The 20,000-nt window shown below is 33.5% G+C and overlaps 1 protein-coding gene across 1 annotated transcript in view; it reads right to left on the reverse strand.

Moving 5' to 3' along the window:
* LOC311223883 (melanoma inhibitory activity protein 2-like) overlaps positions 1-20,000 on the reverse strand; it is an 85,183-nt gene that overhangs the window by 29,207 nt on the left and 35,976 nt on the right. Inside the window, exons 11-15 of the mRNA XM_084308645.1 lie at positions 18,420-18,490; positions 15,192-15,293; positions 14,461-14,557; positions 3,994-4,061; positions 2,558-2,643 (exon numbers count right to left, since the gene is read on the reverse strand). Coding sequence (XP_084164771.1) covers positions 2,558-2,643; positions 3,994-4,061; positions 14,461-14,557; positions 15,192-15,293; positions 18,420-18,490 — 424 coding nt within the window. The remainder of the gene's footprint in view (positions 1-2,557; positions 2,644-3,993; positions 4,062-14,460; positions 14,558-15,191; positions 15,294-18,419; positions 18,491-20,000) is intronic.

The following is a 20,000-nucleotide window of genomic DNA, read 5'->3' on the forward strand; positions in this document are numbered from 1 at the left end:
TATAATGTCTGTCAAGTTTAATTAACTTCTTATGCCCGGCGCCGATGGACGGGCTATTAATAGACTTGTTTTGCTGCTGCGAATGTCTCGAGTTGATGTCGTCATCAGTCCGCGCACGTTAGCAGTTAGCCAGAGCAAGCGGTGTATCCCATGACAATGTACTAAATATCACCCTAAAATACTCCATTCAGCCCCAATACATTGCAACGACGTCCACCGCATACCCCACACTACTATAACCATGGCCTCAGAATTCACGCCACACACCCACTCGGCACGTAAACTATAAAATAGCGGCGTGCAAGCTAATTATCCTAGCCAGCCTTGTTTACTACTGGAGTCCTACCTCTCTACCCAGAGGTGCAGCGCGGGTCTCCTTCGCTGTCGGCCATCTCCTTCACTGATTGGTTGTTAGTGCGTGTGCTCATATCCAAGCTTGGAAAATCGATATATCGAAACTTTGCGACCACGTTTCATGTTTATTTCGAGGAAATAATTTATCGCGATAGTTATCGTTTTATCGCCCAGCCCTAGATAACATGCAGTAACCGTGTGTAAACAACAGTCTAACTCTTCATCATATGGACTAAGATAATATGCAGTAACCGTGTGTAAACAACAGTCTAACTCTTCATCATATGGACTAAGATAATATGCAGTAACCGTGTGTAAACAACAGTCTAACTCTTCATCATACTAAGATAACATGCAGTAACCGTGTGTAAACCACAGTCTAACTCTTCATCATACTAAGATAACATGCAGTAACCGTGTGTACATAACAGTCTAACTCTTCATCATACTAAGATAACATGCAGTAACCGTGTGTACATAACAGTCTAACTCTTCATCATACTAAGATAACATGCAGTAACCGTGTGTACATAACAGTCTAACTCATCATAATTTGGGTTTAAGGACAAGAAGAAATTAGCATTCTGCCAGTTTGTGATGCACACTAAAGAATCCGATAGGCCTTCATGTCAATTCTGTGAATAAATACATAATTCCAGCTTTTTGCCTTTTTATGGTTATTTCTTCTTCTTCAGTTACACAGATATTGTGATTTCTTGGAATATATTGACTATCGCAGATATTGTGTATGGTGATATTATGGTTATTGAGGGGGCCACAGTATTGTGTATGGTGATATTATGGTTATTGAGGGGGCCACAGTATTGTGTATGGTGATATTATGGTTATTGAGGGGGCCACAGTATTGTGTATGGTGATATTATGGTTATTGAGGGGGCCACAGTATTGTGTATGGTGATATTATGGTTATTGAGGGGGCCACAGTATTGTGTATGGTGATATTATGGTTATTGAGGGGGCCACAGTATTGTGTATGGTGATATTATGGTTATTGAGGGGGCCACAGTATTGTGTATGGTGATATTATGGTTATTGAGGGGGCCACAGTATTGTGTATGGTGATATTATGGTTATTGAGGGGGCCACAGTATTGTGTATGGTGATATTATGGTTATTGAGGGGGCCACAGTATTGTGTATGGTGATATTATGGTTATTGAGGGGCCACAGTATTGTGTATGGTGATATTATGGTTATTGAGGGGGCCACAGTATTGTGTATGGTGATATTATGGTTATTGAGGGGCCACAGTATTGTGTATGGTGATATTATGGTTATTGAGGGGGCCACAGTATTGTGTATGGTGATATTATGGTTATTGAGGGGCCACAGTATTGTGTATGGTGATATTATGGTTATTGAGGGGGCCACAGTATTGTGTATGGTGATATTATGGTTATTGAGGGGCCACAGTATTGTGTATGGTGATATTATGGTTATTGAGGGGGCCACAGTATTGTGTATGGTGATATTATGGTTATTGAGGGGGCCACAGTGCTGTTGTTTGCGTGTTCTGTTCATGTTCTACTTGCCCCAAAAATCAAATAGTCTGTTATGAACAATAACGTCTAAAATTTGTATTACCTTTCATTTGAACATTATTGATGCATTGATTAGAACACCTCTGAAAGGTGTTCTAAGGAAGCTTCGATCATAATGTTGACAATCGAATTTCTTATTTTTTATTAAAAAAATAAATATATTTTTATGTGTCTATTCATTCTGTTTAAACCAATGGGGGTTTTCTTCACAGTTGCAGTTAAAGTTTAGGCGACACTAATATTATAATATTATACTATAAGACGTCACCATCACTTTCGTACCAACCGTGCCCTTATTAGATTATCTATGTTGACGAAACCGACGAGTTATATTCATTAATAAAGAAAGTTGATTTAATAAAAATAAAAAAAGACTAAATCAGATTAATCACTTTATTCAAATTGAGGATTTAGTTTGAGGATATAAAAAAATTAAATAAATATGACGACAAGACATTCGAATACTTCAATAGAAGCTTCGAATGTTAAAACATGACATTGGGTACAGCAGCCCTGGTGTGTACTAACCTCTGAGAGGTAGTGTGTGTGTGTGTGTGTGTGTGTGTGCGTGCGTGTGCGTGTGCGTGTGTGTGTGTGTGTGTGTGTGTGTGTGTGTGTGTGTGTGTGAGTGTGTGTACTAACCTCTGAAAGGCAGTGGTCTGGCCAGCTTCTCCAGGGCGTACGGGTCTTTATCTATAGCATCCAGTTTAAACTGTGTGTCTGTCAACCTGCACAGAGAGACACACACACACACACACACACACACACACACACACACACACACACACACACACACACACACACACACACACACACACACACACACACACACACACACACACACACACACACACACACACACACACACACACACACACACACACACACACACACGTAACGATGCAACGATTCGATTCAATGAATTTTCGATAAATCAGTTAATTCCCGAAAAAAAATTTAATACACAAATGTGGCTGGGGGAACTGATTCACTCAGCATGAATGGACTATAGGTCAATAAAAACAATACACACAAAAAAAAAACATTAAAAAAAATAAGAAATCTTTTTTTTCTTTTTTGATTAATTTCGATTATAATCGATTCTAACATATTCAAATCTATGCATTTCAAATAGATTCATCTATGCATCGTGACACCCCTAGTGTATTGTGATCCTCCGTACACAGTACCTAGGCGCCACACCTCGTTCTAAACCAAGTGCAGTATTTCCATTATGTCCCAGTGCATGCTGGGTGTTATACATGTCTGCTCTTTTTAACCCCATCCCTGCCACACGACAGCGATGCTCCATCATTAGCATCGGAGGATGCGGAGCTAATGATGCTAATGATGGAGCATCGCCGTCGGTTGTGTGATAGTAAAGGGTTAACCTTCTGTCGTGTGGCAGTGAAAGGGTTAAGCAACGCGCTGCTTCACACTCGTACAGTTACTGTTACTGTACCATCTGGGAGCTGCCCAGTACAACCACAGTCTGACACTGTTGACCACTAGGAGCTGCCCAGTACAACCAGTCTGACACTGTTGACCACTAGGAGCTGCCCAGTACAACCACAGTCTGACACTGTTGACCACTAGGAGCTGCCCAGTACAACCACAGTCTGACACTGTTGACCACTAGGAGCTGCCCAGTACAACCACAGTCTGACACTGTTGACCACTAGGAGCTGCCCAGTACAACCACAGTCTGACACTGTTGACCACTAGGAGCTGCCCAGTACAACCACAGTCTGACACTGTTGACCACTAGGAGCTGCCCAGTACAACCACAGTCTGACACTGTTGACCACTAGGAGCTGCCCAGTACAACCACAGTCTGACACTGTTGACCACTAGGAGCTGCCCAGTACAACCACAGTCTGACACTGTTGACCACTAGGAGCTGCCCAGTACAACGACAGTCTGACACTGTTGACCAGGAGCTGCCCAGTACAACCACTATTTGTTACTATTGTGTACTTTGCTACTATGTCTACTAATATATACTACCGGTATATAGTAATATCATAATTCTGTTTCAGCAGAGTTAGGGTTAGGGGCAGTATTAATATTAAACTCACTTCTGTCTGAGCAGGGCGTTCTCTCTCCTGGTCTCTGCTAGTTCTCTGTCCGCTGCTCGGGACGCGAGCTGAGAACACAACAATAATAAGGGAACAACAACAGATAATAAGATAAAGGAACAACACTACATAATAAGATAAAGGTACAACACTACATAATAAAGGTACAACACTACATAATAAAGGAACAACACTACATAATAAGATAAAGGAACAACACTACATAATAAGATAAAGGAACAACACTATATAATAAGATAAAGGAACAACACTACATAATAAGATAAAGGAACACTATATAATAAGATAAAGGAACAACACTATATAATAAGATAAAGGAACAACACTATATAATAAGATAAAGGAACAACACTATATAATAAGATAAAGGAACAACACTATATAATAAGATAAAGGAACAACACTACATAATAAGATAAAGGAACAACACTATATAATAAGATAAAGGAACAACACTATATAATAAGATAAAGGAACAACACTACATAATAAGATAAAGGAACAACACTATATAATAAGATAAAGGAACAACACTATATAATAAGATAAAGGAACAACACTACATAATAAGATAAAGGAACAACACTACATAATAAGATAAAGGAACAACACTACATAATAAGATAAAGGAACAACACTACATAATAAGATAAAGGAACAACACTACATAATAAAGGAACAACACTATACAATAAGATAAAGGAACAACACTACATAATAAGATAAAGGAACAACACTACATAATAAGATAAAGGAACAACACTACATAATAAGATAAAGGAACAACACTACATAATAAGATAAAGGAACAACACTATATAATAAGATAAAGGAACAACACTATATAATAAGATAAAGGAACAACACTACATAATAAGATAAAGGAACAACACTATATAATAAGATAAAGGAACAACACTATATAATAAGATAAAGCAACAACACTATATAATAAGATAAAGGAACAACACTATATAATAAGATAAAGGAACAACACTACATAATAAGATAAAGGAACAACACTACATAATAAGATAAAGGAACAACACTATATAATAAGATAAAGGAACAACACTATATAATAAGATAAAGGAACAACACTATATAATAAGATAAAGGAACAACACTACATAATAAGATAAAGGAACAACACTACATAATAAGATAAAGGAACAACACTACATAATAAGATAAAGGAACAACACTATATAATAAGATAAAGGAACAACACTATATAATAAGATAAAGGAACAACACTATATAATAAGATAAAGGAACAACACTATATAATAAGATAAAGGAACAACACTATATAATAAGATAAAGGAACAACACTACATAATAAGATAAAGGAACAACACTATATAATAAGATAAAGGAACAACACTACATAATAAGATAAAGGAACAACACTATATAATAAGATAAAGGAACAACACTACATAATAAGATAAAGGAACAACACTATATAATAAGATAAAGGAACAACACTATATAATAAAGGAACAACACTATATAATAAGATAAAGGAACAACACTATATAATAAAGGAACAACACTATATAATAAAGGAACAACACTATATAATAAGATAAAGGAACAACACTATATAATAAGATAAAGGAACAACACTATATAATAAGATAAAGGAACAACACTATATAATAAGATAAAGGAACAACACTACATAATAAGATAAAGGAACAACACTACATAATAAGATAAAGGAACAACACTATATAATAAGATAAAGGAACAACACTATATAATAAGATAAAGGAACAACACTATATAATAAGATAAAGGAACAACACTATATAATAAGATAAAGGAACAACACTATATAATAAGATAAAGGAACAACACTACATAATAAGATAAAGGAACAACACTATATAATAAGATAAAGGAACAACACTACATAATAAAGGAACAACACTATATAATAAGATAAAGGAACAACACTATATAATAAGATAAAGGAACAACACTACATAATAAGATAAAGGAACAACACTACATAATAAAGGAACAACACTATATAATAAGATAAAGGAACAACACTATATAATAAGATAAAGGAACAACACTACATAATAAGATAAAGGAACAACACTACATAATAAGATAAAGGAACAACACTACATAATAAGATAAAGGAACAACACTACATAATAAGATAAAGGAACAACACTACATAATAAGATAAAGGAACAACACTATATAATAAGATAAAGGAACAACACTATATAATAAGATAAAGGAACAACACTATATAATAAGATAAAGGAACAACACTATATAATAAGATAAAGGAACAACACTATATAATAAGATAAAGGAACAACACTATATAATAAGATAAAGGAACAACACTACATAATAAGATAAAGGAACAACACTACATAATAAGATAAAGGAACAACACTACATAATAAGATAAAGGAACAACACTATATAATAAGATAAAGGAACAACACTATATAATAAGATAAAGGAACAACACTATATAATAAGATAAAGGAACAACACTATATAATAAGATAAAGGAACAACACTATATAATAAGATAAAGGAACAACACTATATAATAAGATAAAGGAACAACACTATATAATAAGATAAAGGAACAACACTACATAATAAGATAAAGGAACAACACTATATAATAAGATAAAGGAACAACACTATATAATAAGATAAAGGAACAACACTATATAATAAGATAAAGGAACAACACTATATAATAAGATAAAGGAACAACACTATATAATAAGATAAAGGAACAACACTATATAATAAGATAAAGGAACAACACTACATAATAAGATAAAGGAACAACACTATATAATAAGATAAAGGAACAACACTATATAATAAGATAAAGGAACAACACTATATAATAAGATAAAGGAACAACACTATATAATAAGATAAAGGAACAACACTATATAATAAGATAAAGGAACAACACTACATAATAAGATAAAGGAACAACACTATATAATAAGATAAAGGAACAACACTACATAATAAAGGAACAACACTATATAATAAGATAAAGGAACAACACTATATAATAAGATAAAGGAACAACACTATATAATAAGATAAAGGAACAACACTACATAATAAAGGAACAACACTATATAATAAGATAAAGGAACAACACTATATAATAAGATAAAGGAACAACACTACATAATAAGATAAAGGAACAACACTACATAATAAGATAAAGGAACAACACTATATAATAAGATAAAGGAACAACACTATATAATAAGATAAAGGAACAACACTACATAATAAGATAAAGGAACAACACTACATAATAAGATAAAGGAACAACACTATATAATAAGATAAAGGAACAACACTATATAATAAGATAAAGGAACAACACTATATAATAAGATAAAGGAACAACACTACATAATAAGATAAAGGAACAACACTACATAATAAGATAAAGGAACAACACTACATAATAAGATAAAGGAACAACACTATATAATAAGATAAAGGAACAACACTATATAATAAGATAAAGGAACAACACTATATAATAAGATAAAGGAACAACACTATATAATAAGATAAAGGAACAACACTATATAATAAGATAAAGGAACAACACTATATAATAAGATAAAGGAACAACACTACATAATAAGATAAAGGAACAACACTATATAATAAGATAAAGGAACAACACTATATAATAAGATAAAGGAACAACACTACATAATAAAGGAACAACACTACATAATAAGATAAAGGAACAACACTATATAATAAGATAAAGGAACAACACTATATAATAAGATAAAGGAACAACACTATATAATAAGATAAAGGAACAACACTACATAATAAGATAAAGGAACAACACTACATAATAAGATAAAGGAACAACACTATATAATAAGATAAAGGAACAACACTACATAATAAGATAAAGGAACAACACTACATAATAAGATAAAGGAACAACACTATATAATAAGATAAAGGAACAACACTATATAATAAGATAAAGCAACAACACTATATAATAAGATAAAGGAACAACACTATATAATAAGATAAAGGAACAACACTATATAATAAGATAAAGGAACAACACTACATAATAAGATAAAGGAACAACACTACATAATAAGATAAAGGAACAACACTATATAATAAGATAAAGGAACAACACTATATAATAAGATAAAGGAACAACACTATATAATAAGATAAAGGAACAACACTACATAATAAGATAAAGGAACAACACTATATAATAAGATAAAGGAACAACACTATATAATAAGATAAAGGAACAACACTATATAATAAGATAAAGGAACAACACTATATAATAAGATAAAGGAACAACAACAGATAATAAGATAAAGGAACAACACTATATAATAAGATAAAGGAACAACACTATATAATAAGATAAAGGAACAACACTATATAATAAGATAAAGGAACAACACTATATAATAAGATAAAGGAACAACACTACATAATAAGATAAAGGAACAACACTACATAATAAGATAAAGGAACAACAACAGATAATAAGATAAAGGAACAACACTATATAATAAGATAAAGGAACAACACTATATAATAAGATAAAGGAACAACACTATATAATAAGATAAAGGAACAACACTATATAATAAGATAAAGGAACAACACTATATAATAAGATAAAGGAACAACACTATATAATAAGATAAAGGAACAACACTACATAATAAGATAAAGGAACAACACTATATAATAAGATAAAGGAACACTATATAATAAGATAAAGGAACAACACTATATAATAAGATAAAGGAACAACACTATATAATAAGATAAAGGAACAACACTATATAATAAGATAAAGGAACAACACTATATAATAAGATAAAGGAACAACACTACATAATAAGATAAAGGAACAACACTATATAATAAGATAAAGGAACACTATATAATAAGATAAAGGAACAACACTACATAATAAGATAAAGGAACAACACTATATAATAAGATAAAGGAACAACACTACATAATAAGATAAAGGAACAACACTACATAATAAGATAAAGGAACAACACTATATAATAAGATAAAGGAACAACACTATATAATAAGATAAAGGAACAACACTACATAATAAGATAAAGGAACAACACTATATAATAAGATAAAGGAACAACACTACATAATAAGATAAAGGAACAACACTATATAATAAGATAAAGGAACAACACTATATAATAAGATAAAGGAACAACACTATATAATAAGATAAAGGAACAACACTACATAATAAGATAAAGGAACAACACTATATAATAAGATAAAGGAACAACACTATATAATAAGATAAAGGAACAACACTATATAATAAGATAAAGGAACACTATATAATAAGATAAAGAAACAACACTACATAATAAGATAAAGGAACAACACTATATAATAAGATAAAGGAACAACACTACATAATAAGATAAAGGAACAACACTATATAATAAGATAAAGGAACAACACTATATAATAAGATAAAGGAACAACACTATATAATAAGATAAAGGAACAACACTATATAATAAGATAAAGGAACAACACTATATAATAAGATAAAGGAACAACACTATATAATAAGATAAAGGAACAACACTATATAATAAGATAAAGGAACAACACTACATAATAAGATAAAGGAACAACACTACATAATAAGATAAAGGAACAACACTATATAATAAGATAAAGGAACAACACTACATAATAAGATAAAGGAACAACACTATATAATAAGATAAAGGAACAACACTATATAATAAGATAAAGGAACAACACTACATAATAAGATAAAGGAACAACACTACATAATAAGATAAAGGAACAACACTACATAATAAGATAAAGGAACAACACTAGATAATAAGATAAAGGAACAACACTATATAATAAGATAAAGGAACAACACTATATAATAAGATAAAGGAACAACACTACATAATAAGATAAAGGAACAACACTACATAATAAGATAAAGGAACAACACTATATAATAAGATAAAGGAACAACACTATATAATAAAGGAACAACACTATATAATAAGATAAAGGAACAACACTATATAATAAAGGAACAACACTATATAATAAGATAAAGGAACAACACTATATAAGATAAAGGAACAACACTATATAATAAGATAAAGGAACAACACTACATAATAAGATAAAGGAACAACACTACATAATAAGATAAAGGAACAACACTATATAATAAGATAAAGGAACAACACTATATAATAAGATAAAGGAACAACACTATATAATAAGATAAAGGAACAACACTATATAATAAGATAAAGGAACAACACTATATAATAAGATAAAGGAACAACACTACATAATAAGATAAAGGAACAACACTATATAATAAGATAAAGGAACAACACTACATAATAAAGGAACAACACTATATAATAAGATAAAGGAACAACACTATATAATAAGATAAAGGAACAACACTACATAATAAGATAAAGGAACAACACTACATAATAAAGGAACAACACTATATAATAAGATAAAGGAACAACACTATATAATAAGATAAAGGAACAACACTACATAATAAGATAAAGGAACAACACTACATAATAAGATAAAGGAACAACACTACATAATAAGATAAAGGAACAACACTACATAATAAGATAAAGGAACAACACTACATAATAAGATAAAGGAACAACACTATATAATAAGATAAAGGAACAACACTATATAATAAGATAAAGGAACAACACTATATAATAAGATAAAGGAACAACACTATATAATAAGATAAAGGAACAACACTATATAATAAGATAAAGGAACAACACTATATAATAAGATAAAGGAACAACACTACATAATAAGATAAAGGAACAACACTACATAATAAGATAAAGGAACAACACTACATAATAAGATAAAGGAACAACACTATATAATAAGATAAAGGAACAACACTATATAATAAGATAAAGGAACAACACTATATAATAAGATAAAGGAACAACACTATATAATAAGATAAAGGAACAACACTATATAATAAGATAAAGGAACAACACTATATAATAAGATAAAGGAACAACACTATATAATAAGATAAAGGAACAACACTACATAATAAGATAAAGGAACAACACTATATAATAAGATAAAGGAACAACACTATATAATAAGATAAAGGAACAACACTATATAATAAGATAAAGGAACAACACTATATAATAAGATAAAGGAACAACACTATATAATAAGATAAAGGAACAACACTATATAATAAGATAAAGGAACAACACTACATAATAAGATAAAGGAACAACACTATATAATAAGATAAAGGAACAACACTATATAATAAGATAAAGGAACAACACTATATAATAAGATAAAGGAACAACACTATATAATAAGATAAAGGAACAACACTATATAATAAGATAAAGGAACAACACTACATAATAAGATAAAGGAACAACACTATATAATAAGATAAAGGAACAACACTACATAATAAAGGAACAACACTATATAATAAGATAAAGGAACAACACTATATAATAAGATAAAGGAACAACACTATATAATAAGATAAAGGAACAACACTACATAATAAAGGAACAACACTATATAATAAGATAAAGGAACAACACTATATAATAAGATAAAGGAACAACACTACATAATAAGATAAAGGAACAACACTACATAATAAGATAAAGGAACAACACTATATAATAAGATAAAGGAACAACACTATATAATAAGATAAAGGAACAACACTATATAATAAGATAAAGGAACAACACTACATAATAAGATAAAGGAACAACACTACATAATAAGATAAAGGAACAACACTATATAATAAGATAAAGGAACAACACTATATAATAAGATAAAGGAACAACACTATATAATAAGATAAAGGAACAACACTACATAATAAGATAAAGGAACAACACTACATAATAAGATAAAGGAACAACACTACATAATAAGATAAAGGAACAACACTATATAATAAGATAAAGGAACAACACTATATAATAAGATAAAGGAACAACACTATATAATAAGATAAAGGAACAACACTATATAATAAGATAAAGGAACAACACTATATAATAAGATAAAGGAACAACACTATATAATAAGATAAAGGAACAACACTACATAATAAGATAAAGGAACAACACTATATAATAAGATAAAGGAACAACACTATATAATAAGATAAAGGAACAACACTACATAATAAAGGAACAACACTACATAATAAGATAAAGGAACAACACTATATAATAAGATAAAGGAACAACACTATATAATAAGATAAAGGAACAACACTATATAATAAGATAAAGGAACAACACTACATAATAAGATAAAGGAACAACACTACATAATAAGATAAAGGAACAACACTATATAATAAGATAAAGGAACAACACTACATAATAAGATAAAGGAACAACACTACATAATAAGATAAAGGAACAACACTATATAATAAGATAAAGGAACAACACTATATAATAAGATAAAGCAACAACACTATATAATAAGATAAAGGAACAACACTATATAATAAGATAAAGGAACAACACTATATAATAAGATAAAGGAACAACACTACATAATAAGATAAAGGAACAACACTACATAATAAGATAAAGGAACAACACTATATAATAAGATAAAGGAACAACACTATATAATAAGATAAAGGAACAACACTATATAATAAGATAAAGGAACAACACTACATAATAAGATAAAGGAACAACACTATATAATAAGATAAAGGAACAACACTATATAATAAGATAAAGGAACAACACTATATAATAAGATAAAGGAACAACACTATATAATAAGATAAAGGAACAACAACAGATAATAAGATAAAGGAACAACACTATATAATAAGATAAAGGAACAACACTATATAATAAGATAAAGGAACAACACTATATAATAAGATAAAGGAACAACACTATATAATAAGATAAAGGAACAACACTACATAATAAGATAAAGGAACAACACTACATAATAAGATAAAGGAACAACAACAGATAATAAGATAAAGGAACAACACTATATAATAAGATAAAGGAACAACACTATATAATAAGATAAAGGAACAACACTATATAATAAGATAAAGGAACAACACTATATAATAAGATAAAGGAACAACACTATATAATAAGATAAAGGAACAACACTATATAATAAGATAAAGGAACAACACTACATAATAAGATAAAGGAACAACACTATATAATAAGATAAAGGAACACTATATAATAAGATAAAGGAACAACACTATATAATAAGATAAAGGAACAACACTATATAATAAGATAAAGGAACAACACTATATAATAAGATAAAGGAACAACACTATATAATAAGATAAAGGAACAACACTACATAATAAGATAAAGGAACAACACTATATAATAAGATAAAGGAACACTATATAATAAGATAAAGGAACAACACTACATAATAAGATAAAGGAACAACACTATATAATAAGATAAAGGAACAACACTACATAATAAGATAAAGGAACAACACTACATAATAAGATAAAGGAACAACACTATATAATAAGATAAAGGAACAACACTATATAATAAGATAAAGGAACAACACTACATAATAAGATAAAGGAACAACACTATATAATAAGATAAAGGAACAACACTACATAATAAGATAAAGGAACAACACTATATAATAAGATAAAGGAACAACACTATATAATAAGATAAAGGAACAACACTATATAATAAGATAAAGGAACAACACTACATAATAAGATAAAGGAACAACACTATATAATAAGATAAAGGAACAACACTATATAATAAGATAAAGGAACAACACTATATAATAAGATAAAGGAACACTATATAATAAGATAAAGAAACAACACTACATAATAAGATAAAGGAACAACACTATATAATAAGATAAAGGAACAACACTATATAATAAGATAAAGGAACAACACTATATAATAAGATAAAGGAACAACACTACATAATAAGATAAAGGAACAACACTACATAATAAGATAAAGGAACAACACTATATAATAAGATAAAGGAACAACACTATATAATAAAGGAACAACACTATATAATAAGATAAAGGAACAACACTATATAATAAAGGAACAACACTATATAATAAGATAAAGGAACAACACTATATAAGATAAAGGAACAACACTATATAATAAGATAAAGGAACAACACTACATAATAAGATAAAGGAACAACACTACATAATAAGATAAAGGAACAACACTACATAATAAGACGAGCGCCCCAACAACAGTACCCTACTGACCCAGTTGTTATTAGCCTTCTTCTCCTGGGAAGATATCTGCGTCTGGTAGCACTGCTTGGTTTTCTCCAGCTCCTCCTCCATGTCCTCGGCTCGATGTCTGAAGGGACATTAACAACATCATTCCTAGTTATTTATGAATTAATTAATTCTTTATTTAGAATGTTTACAAATAAACAATAAACAAATATTTGTCTAAATGTTTACAAATAAACAAGTGAAAAGGATAGGTTTGAAGCCAGATGGCTTATAGAACAACCTACCCCCCTAATTCAAAAACAAAGACCAAGTCTGAGTGGTTCGAGCTCTAGGCTGTTTGAAATTGAGTGCTCTTCTTAAATTATACGTCACCTCTCGTTCTTTAAACTAAATTTGTAAGTTACTTGGGTGTTACCTGTAGTTACTGATCTGTTACCTGTAGTTATTGATCTGTTACCTGTAGTTACTGATCTGTTACCTGTAGTTATTGATCTGTTACCTGTAGTTACTGATCTGTTACCTGTAGTTACTGATCTGTTACCTGTAGTTATTGATCTGTTACCTGTAGTTATTGAGGTGTTACCTGTAGTTATTGAGGTGTTACCTGTAGTTATTGAGGTATCTGTTACCTGTAGTTATTGAGGTGTTACCTGTAGTTATTGAGGTGTTACCTGTAGTTATTGATCTGTTACCTGTAGTTATTGATCTGTTACCTGTAGTTATTGATCTGTTACCTGTAGTTATTGATCTGTTACCTGTAGTTATTGAGCTCCTCCATGGCCAGAGAGATGTTTCTGTCTGCTTTAGTCAGCTTCTCTTCTTTCTGCAATCTCTCCTTCTCCTCTACCGTCAGCATCCTAAACACACCCATCATCATCATCATCATCACAATAACCATCATCACCACTATATGTACCTATGTAGTTATAATTCCTCCTGAAACATGTGTTCTAATGGTAGATTTCTGTCATGATTGCAATAACACTGTGGGCTAGATCCACACAGAATGGATTGCACGGTGCTAATTGCACCCTTACTTACAATTCATTATGAATAGAAAATGGGGGACCCTGATGTAAACAAGACGAAAGTCTTTCTCTGGTCTGCAGCCCCTTAACAATTGTGTGTATTGAGCTGTACTGTATTGTACAGACCTTTAAGGCCATGCTTAAAACACACCTGTTCGCCATAAACAATCCATGAGCTAGTTTTTGTATTGTAGTACAGTATGACTGGTGTATTATATCCGTCTGTTCTCTATCTGCTTGGTTGGACTGCATTCAGTGTGTAGTCAGCAGTGTGTAGTCAGTGTGTAGTCAGCAGTGTGTAGTCAGTGTGTAGTCAGTGTGTAGTCAGTGTGTAGTTAGTGTGTAGTCAGTGTGTAGTCAGTGTGTAGTCAGTGTGTAGTCAGTGTGTAGTCAGTGTGTAGTTAGTGTGTAGTCAGCAGTGTGTAGTTAGTGTGTAGTCAGTGTGTAGTCAGTGTGTAGTCAGTGTGTAGTCAGTGTGTAGTCAGTGTGTAGTCAGCAGTGTGTAGTCAGTGTGTAGTTAGTGTGTAGTCAGTGTGTAGTCAGTGTGTAGTCAGTGTGTAGTCAGTGTGTAGTCAGCAGTGTGTAGTCAGTAGTGTGTAGTCAGTGTGTAGTCAGTGTGTAGTCAGTGTGTAGTCAGTGTGTAGTCAGTGTGTAGTCAGTGTGTAGTCAGTGTGTAGTTAGTGTGTAGTCAGTGTGTAGTCAGTGTGTAGTCAGCAGTGTGTAGTCAGTGTGTAGTCAGTGTGTAGTCAGTGTGTAGTCAGTGTGTAGTCAGCAGTGTGTAGTCAGTGTGTAGTCAGTGTGTAGTCAGTGTGTAGTCAGTGTGTAGTCAGTGTGTAGTCAGCAGTGTGTAGTCAGTGTGTAGTCAGTGTGTAGTCAGTGTGTAGTCAGTGTGTAGTCAGTGTGTAGTCAGCAGTGTGTAGTCAGTGTGTAGTTAGTGTGTAGTCAGTGTGTAGTTAGTGTGTAGTCAGTGTGTAGTCAGCAGTGTGTAGTCAGTGTGTAGTCAGTGTGTAGTCAGTGTGTAGTTAGTGTGTAGTCAGTGTGTAGTCAGTGTGTAGTCAGTGTGTAGTTAGTGTGTAGTTAGTGTGTAGTCAGTGTGTAGTCAGTGTGTAGTCAGTGTGTAGTCAGTGTGTAGTCAGTGTGTAGTCAGTGTGTAGTCAGTGTGTAGTCAGCAGTGTGTAGTCAGTGTGTAGTCAGCAGTGTGTAGTCAGTGTGTAGTTAGTGTGTAGTCAGTGTGTAGTCAGCAGTGTGTAGTTAGTGTGTAGTCAGTGTGTAGTCAGTGTGTAGTCAGTGTGTAGTCAGTGTGTAGTTAGTGTGTAGTCAGTGTGTAGTCAGTGTGTAGTCAGCAGTGTGTAGTCAGTGTGTAGTCAGTGTGTAGTCAGTGTGTAGTCAGTGTGTAGTCAGTGTGTAGTCAGTGTGTAGTTAGTGTGTAGTCAGTGTGTAGTCAGTGTGTAGTTAGTGTGTAGTTAGTGTGTAGTCAGTGTGTAGTCAGCAGTGTGTAGTCAGTGTGTAGTCAGTGTGTAGTCAGTGTGTAGTCAGTGTGTAGTCAGTGTGTAGTCAGCAGTGTGTAGTCAGTGTGTAGTCAGTGTGTAGTCAGTGTGTAGTTAGTGTGTAGTTAGTGTGTAGTCAGTGTGTAGTCAGTGTGTAGTTAGTGTGTAGTCAGCAGTGTGTAGTCAGTGTGTAGTCAGTGTGTAGTCAGTGTGTAGTCAGTGTGTAGTCAGTGTGTAGTCAGTGTGTAGTTAGTGTGTAGTCAGCAGTGTGTAGTCAGTGTGTAGTCAGTGTGTAGTCAGTGTGTAGTCAGTGTGTAGTCAGTGTGTAGTCAGTGTGTAGTCAGTGTGTAGTCAGTGTGTAGTCAGTGTGTAGTCAGTGTGTAGTTAGTGTGTAGTCAGTGTGTAGTCAGTGTGTAGTCAGTGTGTAGTCAGTGTGTAGTCAGTGTGTAGTCAGTGTGTAGTCAGTGTGTAGTTAGTGTGTAGTCAGTGTGTAGTTAGTGTGTAGTCAGTGTGTAGTCAGTGTGTAGTTAGTGTGTAGTCAGCAGTGTGTAGTTAGTGTGTAGTCAGTGTGTAGTCAGTGTGTAGTCAGTGTGTAGTCAGTGTGTAGTTAGTGTGTAGTCAGTGTGTAGTCAGTGTGTAGTTAGTGTGTAGTCAGCAGTGTGTAGTTAGTGTGTAGTCAGTGTGTAGTTAGTGTGTAGTCAGTGTGTAGTCAGTGTGTAGTCAGTGTGTAGTTAGTGTGTAGTCAGTGTGTAGTCAGTGTGTAGTTAGTGTGTAGTCAGTGTGTAGTCAGTGTGTAGTTAGTGTGTAGTCAGCAGTGTGTAGTTAGTGTGTAGTCAGTGTGTAGTCAGTGTGTAGTCAGTGTGTAGTCAGTGTGTAGTCAGTGTGTAGTCAGTGTGTAGTCAGTGTGTAGTCAGTGTGTAGTCAGTGTGTAGTCAGTGTGTAGTCAGCAGTGTGTAGTCAGTGTGTAGTCAGTGTGTAGTCAGTGTGTAGTCAGTGTGTAGTCAGTGTGTAGTCAGTGTGTAGTCAGTGTGTAGTCAGTGTGTAGTCAGTGTGTAGTCAGTGTGTAGTCAGCAGTGTGTAGTCAGTGTGTAGTCAGTGTGTAGTCAGTGTGTAGTCAGTGTGTAGTTAGTGTGTAGTCAGTGTGTAGTTAGTGTGTAGTCAGCAGTGTGTAGTCAGTGTGTAGTCAGTGTGTAGTCAGTGTGTAGTCAGCAGTGTGTAGTCAGTGTGTAGTCAGTGTGTAGTCAGTGTGTAGTCAGTGTGTAGTCAGTGTGTAGTTAGTGTGTAGTCAGTGTGTAGTCAGTGTGTAGTCAGTGTGTAGTCAGTGTGTAGTCAGTGTGTAGTCAGTGTGTAGTCAGTGTGTAGTCAGTGTGTAGTCAGTGTGTAGTCAGTGTGTAGTCAGCAGTGTGTAGTCAGCAGTGTAGTCAGTGTGTAGTTAGTGTGTAGTCAGTGTGTAGTCAGCAGTGTGTACCTGTGTAGCTTCAGCTCGTTGTCTTGGTACATCTCCGTCATGATGTGTAGCTTCTGCTGGAGGCGCTGAACCTGAGAGAGAGACAGAGAGACAGTTAGACAGACAGACAGACAGACAGACAGACAGAGAGACAGACAGACAGACAGACAGAGAGACAGACAGACAGACAGACAGTTAGACAGACAGACAGACAGACAGACAGACAGACAGACAGACAGACAGACAGACAGACAGACAGACAGACAGACAGACAGACAGACAGACAGACAGAGAGACAGACAGACAGACAGTTAGACAGACAGACAGACAGACAGACAGACAGACAGACAGACAGACAGACAGACAGACAGACAGACAGACAGAGAATACACAAAACACGTTGACATTTTTCGCCCTATTTATGAATCGTTTTCAAATAAACGCTAGATTATCGATAGTATATGTGTACATATGCACGCTATAGAAGCGGGCTGGAAAATCGATTATCTTATTTCCTGATCGCACACACACACACACACACACACACACACACACACACACACACACACACACACACACACACACACACACACACACACACACACACACACACACACACACACACACACACACACACACACACACACACACACACACACACACACACACACACACACACACACACACACACACACACACACACACGGGACACGTTGATATATAGGTGAAAACAGTTCTGATTATCCCAAGACTGGTAAAATAGATTCCTTACCTCAGGTCAGATGTTCTTCAAAAAGATTATTCCAATTCCTGATCGCCATTCCAAATATGGATCGCGTTTATTGATCCAACGCTGGGTGGTCGAAAGACATATTCCATGCTGTTCTGATGGTGGGCAATGACTGCAATAGATGCCTGATAAGTAAAATGTGGAATCCGGACTATTTTTTTCCCATGCGTTTCATTCAGTCCAATCCAATGGAGTGCAGTACCATCCGGAGAGACGATAGGGGGCGGTATTTTCCCAATTCGAGCTCAGAGAGAGTGCCAGTGGTAACGTGAGGCTAGATTGATGAAATATGAATGGAAATCGCTAATAAAAAAAATAACGATTAAAAAACAGCATATCTCATTGCTTGAGGCTTGGGCTGATCGCTATACTAACCCGTTTGGCTGGGTTAGGGGGAGGGCAAGTCATGGGTGGGAATCTGGCGTTGTGGACAGCGACGCCTACAGGTCAGGTCTGGGCGCCTGCTCAGCGGAGGCAGGACTTGATGAAGGCAGCGTGACCTCCCACGCGTTACGCTTCACCAATGAGAGCCCTCGCTGCCAGGTGAGAAGAGAGCCACTGGCTGTCGCCGCACGTGTCGGAGGAAGCGTGCAGATACTTCAGGGTTCCCTTGTACCGACCAGTAGGAGAACATGCGCACAACAACCAGGTAGGGGAGGGGGGGGGATTTGGCACAACGACTAAAATTGGGACAAGGAGAAAACAGAGAAAAATCAGAGAAAGAGAGGATTATCTGGCTAGGTGGTGCAGTGGGCAAGGCGCTCACCACCAATGCAGGAGACGCTGGGTTCGAGCCCAGCTCTCCGCATTGC

Source organism: Notolepis coatsorum (assembly GCF_963971535.1).
Source record: "Notolepis coatsorum genome assembly, chromosome: 2".
NCBI lineage: Eukaryota > Metazoa > Chordata > Actinopteri > Aulopiformes > Paralepididae > Notolepis > Notolepis coatsorum.